The sequence below is a fragment of the Heterodontus francisci genome, chromosome 17 (assembly GCF_036365525.1).
Source record: "Heterodontus francisci isolate sHetFra1 chromosome 17, sHetFra1.hap1, whole genome shotgun sequence".
NCBI lineage: Eukaryota > Metazoa > Chordata > Chondrichthyes > Heterodontiformes > Heterodontidae > Heterodontus > Heterodontus francisci.
Genome location: NC_090387.1, coordinates 22,528,149 through 22,540,273, shown reverse-complemented (window position 1 = coordinate 22,540,273; position 12,125 = coordinate 22,528,149). Strand labels below are relative to the sequence as shown.

General features: G+C 43.2%; 1 protein-coding gene across 2 annotated transcripts in view; it reads left to right on the top strand.

Moving 5' to 3' along the window:
* The first annotated feature begins 9,688 nt into the window (after positions 1-9,688).
* Positions 9,689-12,125, top strand: part of LOC137378757 (hepatocyte nuclear factor 4-beta-like) — a 75,833-nt gene continuing 73,396 nt past the window's right edge. The window contains exon 1 of one of the 2 annotated variants that reach the window (XM_068049139.1): positions 9,689-10,051. Coding sequence is in view for 1 of the 2 variants with exons in the window: in XM_068049138.1 (XP_067905239.1) it covers positions 10,718-10,832 (115 nt within the window). In the remaining variant the exon portion in view is untranslated. Of the gene's footprint in view, positions 10,052-10,497; positions 10,833-12,125 lie in introns of those variants that run through there. The other variant, XM_068049138.1, reaches the window with a different exon arrangement.

Below are 12,125 nucleotides of genomic sequence, written 5' to 3'. Positions count from 1 at the left end.
GTGATAAAACACCTACATTAAACACATTTTAAGATATTCACTACCAGTTTGCTTTCCTCATCAGGATCTCAAGGTAACATTGTGATTTAAAGTTTATCTTCAAGTTGATGTGCATCATATCGTCACTGTAAAACTTCTACTAAGTTCTTGTGTAAAGGCAATAGTGTGCACTGAAATTGAGCTTGTGATAAGATAGCTGGAACTTCAGTAGAGTTTGTTTTTGCCCTGATACGCTTTGAACTGATATCAATTGGTGAGGTCATGCTGGGAAAAAAATCCTTTTCTAAAATGTATTACACAAATGACAATAATTAGCATGTGCCGTTCAAGTGACTATTATAATGCCCCACATTAATCTCATTGGTATTATGTGCAGTTTATAGCTAGAGGTTGGGAGTGTGAGAATGGGATTTCATCTTCTCATTTGTTCGTGGGATGTGGGCGTCGCTGGCAATGCCAGCATTTATTGCCCATCCCTAATTGCCCTTAAACTGAGTGGCTTGCTAGGCCATTTCAGAGGGCATTTAAAAGTCAACCACATTCACTGAGCAAAGCTGAAACCAAACTCAAAATCTTTAATAACATTGCTGATTTCTTCAGTCATGTAGCTCAGTGGGTCCAATTAGCAAATGGAAAAGTTATCAAACTCAGAGAATGGGCAGAACAGTTGCAGTTGAATCCAATGTTAATAAGTAAATGAAGTTGGACAGTGGAAGAAAGATTGGGGTGAATGGGTCAAAAAGTAGCAGAGATAAAGGCTGGATAAGATCTTGGGGTATTACCAGACTCAATTGTTAACTTTTCAGGGGAGATTTTAACTGCCGTAAATTAGGGAGGTACTGGAGTTAAAATAAAGGGGGTTGACATACTGCCCCTTTACTGTTCTGCCATCAATTTTCTTGGGGCCTTCCACTGGGTGGCCCACGCGACTGCCTGAAGCAGAAAGGAGCTTCATTAATCTATGCAAACTGCAGCCCTATGACAGGCCACTCAATATTCTACCAGTTACAGAACTAGCAAACTGCAGCAAGATGCTCATTCGGGTGTGCAGTTCACTGGTGGAATGTTGAAGAGGCCCAGCCCTCCATAAGGACCATGCCTCTCACCAGAAGGATCTGGAAAATGACCAGTCCCTGGAGTGACCGGCCACCCAAAGGTTAAAATTTATCCTAACAAGTAATTGCTTTCTCTTTGGGCTTATCAAGATGAGGGGTATTAATGTTGGGAAATAGAACTCTTCTTGATTACCCAGTATCAGTATCTGCTCAAGGACTAATAGCACAGCCAGATGCATATTCTATGTAAAATGAATTAACCTTCTAATTTATTATTATTGGGCTTGCCTTACGAGAGTATTTATCAGTCCCCTGGTCATGCTGTGTACTATTAGATATTGGGCAGTAAAGGTAATCTTCTAATCCTAAGGGATATGGGGTCAGCTTAAAGGAATGAAAAGTGCAATGAACCAAAGAGAACATCAATTGCAAACCTGAAATTGTAACAGTGACTTTGGTACTGTGCTCAGTTTTGATCATTGTGACACAAAGCAGACAATCAGGTACTGAAGACATTGCAGAGAAGAGTCATGGGCTTAGAAATGTGTTGACTCCACACCCATTTTATAGGCATAAAATGGTTGCCTAAGCATCCAATATGGACGGATGACATTTGCGCGTGCAACAAGCACCAGAAGCGCGCTGTCTGCAATAATGGTAAAGACTAAAGTATAGGTGTATATGGCTGATGCCTGAAACAGGAGTTAGATCCTTTTCATATGCAAGTAGGAGGCCCCCTTCCAGAAATTAGGCTGCCCTGAACATAGCCGACGTCTGCCTTTAGGATAACCAAATGTATATGCAACCTAACCAGCGATGGTTAAAGGAACCACTGGAAGCTGTTCCGAAATTGATGTTGCTTTAAAACACAGGAGTGCTCTGTCCAATTCCCCCTGGTTCCACAGCAGTCCCGAAGACCATTGCCTGGCCCCTCCTGATCTCCTCCTCTCCCTTCCAGGATGTACTTGAGACCCAAAATTTAAAATGAGGCCCAAGGTCCAATATTGAGTCTGCCTTGAACCCACACCTTTTGGTCCAGGGGTCGATCAGGGATTGGCAGACTGGTACTAACTAAATTCACCACCTTGATCTCTTAACTCAAAGCAATGAGTCATGGAAAAAGTGGTTTTAAACTTGAGATCCTCAGCTTTAACACTGAAAAAGAACTTTACAGAATTCTCTAAGACAACAAGCTATACAAAACAGAAGATGTAGGCTTAATGATTTGAGATTTGTACTCGCTAATAGTTTCTTCCTCCAGAGATCATTGTTTGTAATTAACTCTTGGGCTAGAACCAGTCGTTGTAACGTGCCAGCATCCCTGGGTTATTGTGAAGCAAAAATGGAGGTTATTTAACTTTCTCCCAAAGTCCTTTGAGATGAACTGGATTTGAAGAATGTCCAATGCCTATATATTTGAAGAATAATACTGTACACAATCTCATTGCACATTCCTACTCCTTATCATTGACGCAGTATATGGCTCCTACCTTCCAAGCCTGCCAATATGATAGCTAATAGAAACCGCAGGTAAGATAATAATGGGATGTCCATGTTTCTGTGGCACAGTGGCGCAGTGGTTAACACTGCAGCCTCACAGCTCCAGCAACCTGGGTTCAGTTCTGGGTACTGCCCGTGAGGAGAACAAACAAAGAAAATTACAGCACAGGAACAGGCCCTTCGGCCCTCCAAGCCTGCGCCGATCCAGATCCTCTATCTAAACATGTCGCCTATTTTCTAAGGGTCTGTATCTCTTTTCTTCCTGCCCATTCATGTATCTGTCTAGATACATCTTAAAAGACGCCATCGTGCCCGCATCTACCACCTCCGCTGGCAACGCGTTCCAGGCACCCACCACCCTCTGCGAAAAGAACTTTCCACGCATATCCCCCCTAAACTTTTCCCCTTTCACTTTGAACTCGTGTCCTCTAGTAATTGAATCCCCCACTCTGGGAAAAAGCCTCTTGCTATCCACCCTGTCTATACCTCTCATGATTTTGTACACCTCAATCAGGTCCCCCCCTTAACCTCCGTCTTTCTAATGAAAATAATCCCAATCTACTCAACCTCTCTTCATAGCTAGCACCCTCCATACAAGGCAACATCCTGGTGAACCTCCTCTGCACCCTCTCCAAAGCATCCACATCCTTTTGGTAATGTGGCGACCAGAACTGCACGCAGTATTCCAAATGTGGCCGAACCAAAGTCCTATACAACTGTAACATGACCTGCCAACTCTTGTACTCAATACCCCGTCCGATGAAGGAAAGCATGCCGTATGCCTTCTTGACCACTCTATTTACCTGCGTTGCCACCTTCAGGGAACAGTGGACCTGAACACCCAAATCTCTCTGGACATCAATTTTCCCCAGGACTTTTCCATTTACTGTATAGTTCACTCTTGAATTGGATCTTCCAAAATGCATCACCTCGCATATGCCCTGATTGAACTCCATCTGCCATTTCTCTGCCCAACTCTCCAATCTATCTATATTCTGCTGTATTCTCTGACAGTCCCCTTCACTATCTGCTACTCCACCAATCTTAGTGTCGTCTGCAAACTTGCTAATCAGTCCACCTATACTTTCCTCCAAATCATTAATGTATATCACAAACAACAGTGGTCCCAGCACGGATCCCTGTGGAACACCACTGGTCACACGTCTCCATTTTGAGAAACTCCCTTCTACTGCTACTCTCTGTCTCCTGTTGCCCAGCCAGTTCTTTATCCATCTAGCTAGTACACCTTGGACCCCATGCGCCTTCACTTTCTCCATCAGCCTGCCATGGGGAACCTTATCAAACGCCTTACTGAAGTCCATGTATATGACATCGACAGCCCTTCCCTCATCAATCAACTTTGTCACTTCCTCAAAGAATTCTATTAAGTTGTTAAGACATGACCTTCCCTGCACAAAACCATGTTGCCTATCACTGATAAGCCCATTTTCTTCCAAATGGGAATAGATCCTATCCCTCAGTATCTTCTCCAGCAGCTTCCCTACCACTGACGTTAGGCTCACCGGTCTATAATTACCTGGATTATCCCTGCTAACCCTTCTTAAACAAGGGGACAACATTAGCAATTCTCCAGTCCTCCGGGACCTCACCCATGTTTAAGGATGCTGCAAAGATATCTGTTAAGGCCCCAGCTATTTCCTCTCTCACTTCCCTCAGTAACCTGGGATAGATCCCATCCGGACCTGGGGACTTGTCCACCTTAATGCCCTTTAGAATACCCAACACTTCCTCCCTCCTTATGCCGACTTGACCTAGAGTAATCAAACATCTGTTCCTAACCTCAACATCTGTCATGTCCCTCTCCTCGGTGAATGCAAAGTACTCGTTTAGAATCTCACCCATTTTCTCTGACTCCAAGCATAACATTCCTCCTTTGTCCTTTAGTGGGCCAATCCTTTCTCTAGTTACCCTCTTTCTCCTTATATATGAATAAAAGGCTTTGGGACTTTCTTTAACCCTGTTTGCTATAGATATTTCATGACCCCTTTTAGCCCTCTTAATTCCTCGTTTCAGATTGGTCCTACATTCCCGATATTCTTTCAAAGCTTCGTCTTTCATCAGCCGCCTAGACCTTATGTATGCTTCCTTTTCCCTCTTAGCTAGTCTCACAATTTCACCTGTCATCCACGGTTCCCTAATCTTGCCATTTCTATCCCTCATTTTCACAGGAACATGACTCTCCTGCACGCTAATCAACCTCTCTTTAAAAGCCTCCCACATATCACATGTGGAATTACCTTCAAACAGCTGCTCCCAATCTACATTCCCCAGCTCCTGCCGAATTTTGGTATAGTTGGCCTTCCCCCAATTTAGCACTCTTCCTTTAGGACCACTCTCGTCTTTGTCCATGAGTATTTTAAAGCTTACGGAATTGTGATCACTATTCCCAAAGTAGTCCCCTACTGAAACTTCAAACACCTGGCCGGGCTCATTCCCCAACACCAGGTCCAGTATGGCCCCTTCCCGAGTTGGACTATTTACATACTGCTCTAGAAAACCCTCCTGGATGCTCCTTACAAATTCTGCTCCATCTAGACCCCTAACACTAAGTGAATCCCAGTCAATGTTGGGAAAATGAAAACCTCCTATCACCACCACCCTGTTGCTCCTACATCTTTCCATAATCTGTTTACATATTTGTACCTCTATCTCACGCTCGCTGTTGGGAGGCCTGTAGTACAGCCCCAACATTGTTACCGCACCCTTCCTATTTCTGAGTTCTGTCCATATTGCCTCACTGCTCGAGTCCTCCATAGTGCCCTTCTTCAGCACAGCTGTGATATCCTCTTTGACCAGTAATGCAACTCCTCCACCCCTTTTACCTCCCTCTCTATCCCGCCTGAAGCATCGATATCCTGGGATATTTAGTTGCCAATCATGCCCTTCCCTCAACCAAGTCTCAGTAATAGCAATAACATCATACTCCCAGGTACTAATCCAAACCCTAAGTACACTTCTTGCATTAAAACAAATGCACCTCAGACCACCAGTCCCTTTACATTCATCATCTGCTCCCTGCCTGCTCTTCCCCTTAGTCACACTGACTTCATTATCTAGTTCCTTACAGGCTTTTGTTACTACCTCCTTACTGTCAACTGACCTCCTCAATTGGTTCCCATCCCCCTGCCACATTAGTTTAAACCCTCCCCAACAGCGTTAGCAAAAGCACCCCCAAGGACATTGGTTCCAGTCCGGCCCAGGTGTAGACCGTTCAATTTGTAATAGTCCCACCTCCCCCAGAACAGGTCCCAATGTCCCAAAAATCTGAACCCCTCCTTCCTGCACCATCTCTCAAGCCACGCATTCATCCTGACTATTCTTTCATTTTTACTCTGACTATCACGTGGCACTGGTAGCAATCCTGAGATTACTACCTCTGAGGTCCTACTTTTTAACTTGGCTCCTAACTCCCTAAACTCTGCTTGTAGGACCTCATCCCGTTTTTTACCTATATCATTGGTGCCTATGTGCACAACGACAACTGGCTGTTCACCCTCCCCCTTTAGAATGTTCTGCAGCCGATCTGAGACATCCCTGACCCGTGCACCTGGGAGGCAACATACCATTCGGGAGCCTCGTTTTCGACCACAGAACCGCCTATCTACTCCCCTTACAATCGAATCCTCTATGACTATAGCCCTTCCACTCTTTTTCCCACCCTTCTGAACAGGAGAGCCAGCCACGGTGCCATGAACCTGGCTACTGCTGCCTTCCCCTGGTGAGCCATCTCCCTCAACAGTATCCAAAATGGTATACTTGTTTTGGAGGGAGATGACCGCAGGGGACTCCTGCGCTGCCTTCCTGCTCTTTCTCTGCCTTTTGATCACCCATTCCCTTTCTCCCTCAGCAATCCTAATCTTCGGTGTGACCAATTCACTAAACGTGCTATCCACGACCTCCTCAGCATCGCGCATGCTCCAAAGTGAGTCCATCCGCAGCTCGAGAGCCATCATGCGGTCTAACAAGAGCTGCAGTTGGACACACTTCCTGCACGTGAAGGAGTCAGGGACATCAGCCGTGTCCCTGAGCTCCCACATTGAGCAAGAGGAGCATGACACGGGTCTGAGATCTCCTGCCATTTTTAATCTTAAGCTTAACTTAGTTAAATGAAAAAGGAACGAAAAGTTTTTACCAATCACGATAAAACCAGAGAGATTGAAAAAGCCTTACCTTATATACACCCCACCGAGTCCTTTTTTTTGGTTAGAGTAGGAGGGCGGGTGGGAGACACTACAAGTGTGGTGTCTCAAATTCAGAAACCGCCCAAATATATAGTGTTTTACTTACCCAGCAGCCCCCTGGTCTCCGCCGAAAACAAAAGCAAATTAAGTTTACTTTCAAACTGACCTTCCCAGCTGCTCACTCGCCCGCACTCTCTGCTCCCGAAAAAGCTGCTGCAATGAAAGGAAAGTTATTTTAAACCGCCCAAATATATAGTGTTTTACTTACCCAGCAGCCCCCTGGCCTCCGCTGAAAACAAAAGGAAATTAAGTTTACTTTCAAACTGACCTTCCCAGCTGCTCACTCGCCCGCACTCTCTGCTCCCGAAAAAGCTGCTGCAAGTTTGCAAGTTCTCCCTGTGACCGTGTGGGTTTCCGCCAGGTTCTCTGGTTTCCTCCCACAGCCAAAGACTTGCAGGTTGATAAGTAAATTGGCCATTGTAAATTGCCCCTAGTGTAGGTAGGAGAATGGTGGGGATGTGGTAGGGAATACGGGATTAACGTAGGATTAGTATAAAATGGGTGGTTGTTGGTCGGCACAGACTCAGTGGGCTGAAGGGCCTGTTTCAGTGCTGTATCTCGAAATAAATAAAGAAGGCATGGCTGCACAAATAAATAATCAGCTTAAAAAGCTTTTATTTACTTTACAAATTGTACTATACTATTCAATTTTATAACAAAATTTGTCACCAAGTGTAAAACAAAAAGAGTACAAATGTTTGCTCGGCAAATAAGGCACAGATAAGGAATATTGTATTTAAATATTGCCTGTCTGGTAAACAGTCTAGCCTGAAATTTTGTGAAGGTTCCACTTATCTCCTGCTGTAGCTTCAATGGAAAATGATGGAGCAGCTAGGAAAATCAGCTGTTCCAGGTTACCACTGTTTCCTAGAGTATTTGTAAGGGACAGAGTCTCCACCTGCCCATTACAAAGCAAATATAAGCAAAGCAGGCGGCAGAGCTAGTGATATGGACTCCCTAAACCAAAGGTTCTCTCTCCTGAACTTCACTTGGATTCTGGCATTATAGTGGTGATCAGTATCTTAAGTGAGACCTCCACAAAGGCATATGTGCAGCCCACCAGTTGGGCCCAGGCCAGGTAATCAGCCTCCTTACGAACCCAAAGAGTGCCATTTATTTTGAAAGAAACAAGCAGATCAGCCCCCTTCTTCAGGAGTTCAAAAGAAACATTGCAAGGGTTGGAGGGGGCCTAGACAATGCCATTTCCACCCACACCTATAATGGATTAGCAAAACTGGAGTTTCCTTAGGCATTGACCAGAGATATGGCCATAGTAGCGCTTGTACCTTTTTGTCTCATGCTAATGAGATGCTCTTTAATTGAGCGCCCCTCAGACAAACTTTCATGGAGTCAGCGCTAGAAGGCACCATGAGCTGCGATTCCAGTGTAAGAACAGGATCGCACTCTAAAGAATTCTGAAGCTTCAGGGCTTAACGTCTTCACTATTCAGGATGCAAAAAGAAGTTTATGATCATTATTATCTCTCATGTGCAGTCTCTAAAATCTATCTAGTTCAATCTAACCTTTCTTGTCTTCATTTTATCAAACCGCTTTCTCTGAACTTTCCTCTCTTGTTTCTCCTGAGCTCGCAATCCACCATCCTATTCCTCTCCCCTGCATCCTCACAATGTTGAAATTATGATTCATTACACAGTTTCTTTCTCTAATGCATTGGGGTTGAAATTCAACAACAATTCACCAATAACCTGCTCACCGATGCTCAGTTCGGGTTCTGTCAGGACCACTCAGCTCCAGACCTCATTATAGCCTTTGTCTAAACATGGACAAAAGTGGTGAATTCCAGAGGTGAGGTGAGAGTGACTGCTATTGACATCAAGGCAGCATTTGACCAAGTGTGGCATCAAGGAGCCCTAGTAAAATTGAAGTCAGTGGGAATCAGGGGGAAAACTCTCCAATTGCTGTAGTCATACCTAGTACAACGGAAGATGATTGTGGTTGTTGGAGGCCAATCACCTCAGCCCCAAGACATTGTTGCGGGAGTTCCTCAGGGCAGTGTTCTAGGCCCAACCATCTTCAGCTGCTTCATCAATAAGCTTCCTGCAAATAAGGTCACTGATTGCACAGTGTTCATTACTATTTGCAACTCCTCAGATACTGAAGCAGTCCGTGCCTGCATGAAGCAATACCTGGACAACATTCAGTTTTGGGCTGATAAGTGGCAGGTAATATTCGCACGACACAAGTGCCAGGCAACGATTATTGCTAACAAGAAAGAATCTAACCATCTCCCCTTGACATTCAACTGCATTGCCATCAACATTCTGGGGGTTACCATTGACCAGAAATGGAACTGGACCAGCCGTATAAATACATAAACACTCCTCCTCCTTTACCAATGTGTGAAGGTCAATGCAAAGTATTCATTGAAAACCATGCCGATGTCTTCCACCTCCATCTATAGGATTACATTTTGATCTCCAATAGGCCCTCTTGCTCATTATGCACATTATCCTCTTGCTCATTATGTATTTATAACAAATCTTTGTTTTTTCCTTGACTTTACTTGCCAATATTTTTTCATGCCCTCCTCGTTGCTTTCCTAATTTGCTTTTTAATTTTAGCCTACACTTTCTACACTCCTCTTGGCTTTCTGTAATATTGTGCACTTGGTATCTGACAGAAGTTTTCCTTTTATGCCTTAGCCTACCCCATATGCTCTTTGATTTCCAGGGAAGTCTAGATTTGGGAGTCATATCCTTTTTCTTGTGGGAACATATTTGTTCTAAAATCTCTTTATCTCCTCCATGTGTGCCTCCCACTGCTCTGACAATGATTTATCTACAAATACCTGTTTCCAGTCCACTTTTGCCAAATCACCACTCAGTGTAGATTTCAGCAGATGACTATAAATCTGGATACCCACTCGGGGATGTGCTGCAAAGTTCCTCTGCAATGATCCAGAGAGCAGAAATGTAGCTTGGACATGCCAGTTCTATGTTTGATAATGTATCTTATTGTAACATGGCTCTCATTGTAGGCCAGCTCTACAGCTGTTCCTGGCGGGAATCATGAGCCATGTTAGAAGAGGATGACGCTTGTTGCCCAGTAGTCAGCCTGTAACTTGATGGCCTGACTGGAATAAGGGTGATACAGAAGGCTGGTGCAAGATCAAGGAACCGTGACTGCTGCCAGGATATTAAGCATAAACCTGTATGATGCGCTGCCTGTGGTTGCAAACCAGCGTACATTGAAGGAGTGGAATCTTTTTGAATGGTAAGGATCTTCTGACTGACAGAACTGGCAGTTTTTCATATGACTGGCACTTGAACCAACAGAGCATCACACTCAAATGGGGTGTACTGTCTGATTTACTTTGCTCCTCATGGTGAATGTACCTTATCCTACATTCTGATCTGTACCTCATTCAAATGGCTCCTTCAAGACCTAAAATTCACTGTGCAGAATATCCTGCCCTGTTATTATTTGATTACATCAAAGGACACAACATTTCAAATGAGTGTACTTGTACTTGTAAATATGTATGTTCAATTGCCTTATGCCATAATGTTAGTGGTTGTTTAGGGATAAATTGCTTGGGTGGCTCCACAAAAACCAATAAGGTATTATATCTTTTTATATTGTGTACACAGTAGCACAGATAAGCGGATTGCATGAAAACAGGGATGTTGGGTATCTAGATACATTCAAGGCCTTATCAGTGTCATATGATCACATTATGAGAAAGACGGTATCGGGAGTGCCGGTACAGAACTAGGGTTAGGCTTCCAGAACTTTTATATTTAACCTGAACATGTAGGGGTTTTTTTGGGGAGTCTTCTGTGGTTGGCGAGAAGTAGACAGGCGGAGCACTTGTCATTCCGTCCGTAATTATTTGGAGCTGTAACAGCTGGCCTATTACTTTGTTGTCGGCTCATAATAATGAAGCTTTGTGAACCCATGATGGATATGAACATGCCTAATTACACTGAATCACTGGATTCATCCTATACCATGCTTGAATTTGACAGCCTGAGAGTACTGCCACCAAATAACGGTGAGTTTTGATGGGCAAGTGAATTTGTTTGTCTAATGGGAGAGTTCTGATGCTTTTAAGGTTGTGTTTTAACCAGAACAACAACTTAGCTCTAATAATTCTTCTGCTTTAAAATAAATCACAAAATATTAGGAAAACCATGCTGCCTATTGGTCACAAATCCAAATTCCAAATGGAAAGACAGCAACAAAATTAAAACTGAATTATGAAACTCTGAGAATTTAAATTTGCAACTCCATAAGTAAATTTAAAATTCATAATTCAATTTACATAGAGCATATGAAAAACTTTTCATTTTGTGTATTAAAAAAGTACTTAATATAAACCGTTAATAAACTTTTAGCTGTCATCGAATTGTCATAAGCTTTGCACTTTTGTCCGTCTATTGAATTTGAGATAACAGAAAAACTACACAGTAAAAAAAGATTGTGTTAAAACACATGTTTACCAAAAACATGTTTGATTTCTGCATTTGCTTTACAGTGTAAAACAATGGAAACATTAAAAAATTTAAGCATTTTGAATAAAGTATTAAATTTATAGGAATGTGCCTCGCTTTAAAGGCTAATGGTATCTGGGTCACTAGAAGACTATTTGATTTGTAGTTAAAGTTTAACCAGGTTTCAGCTATAGTGCCTGTGTTGAAATCAGATTGTTAAATGTATCATGTCATACTCTAACATCATACCATGGCTATGAATAACTGGAAGATTGTAAAGGAACATTTTCTACTCAAGTGTTTTCCCTTTATAATCTATTATAACACCGTTCCTCAAAAAATGACCCTTGACCCCAGTGTCCTTGCAAACTACCATCCCATCTCCAACCTCTCTTTCCTCTTCAAAGTCTGTGAATGTATATTCACCTCCAAAATCAGTGCTCATCTTTCCCAGAACCCCATGTTTGAATCCCTCCAATCAGGTTTCATCCCCTGCCACAGTAACGAAACGGCTCTCATCCAAGTCACAAATTACATCCTACGTGACTGCAGCAAATGTAAACTTTCCCTCCTTGACCTTCTCAACCTGTTGCAGCCTTTGATACGGTTGACCACACCATCATCCTCCAACACCTCTCCACCATTGTCCAGCTGGATGGGACTGCATTAAGAAAGAAATAAGTTTCCATTCTTATCTAACCATAGCCAGAGAATCACTTGCAATGGCTTATCTTCCTACTCCCCAAGTGTTATCTCGGGTGACCTCCAAAGATCTATCCTTGGTCTCCTCTTATTTCTCATTTACCCTTTGGCGGTATCATTTGAAAACACGTCAGTTTCCTCATGTACACTGA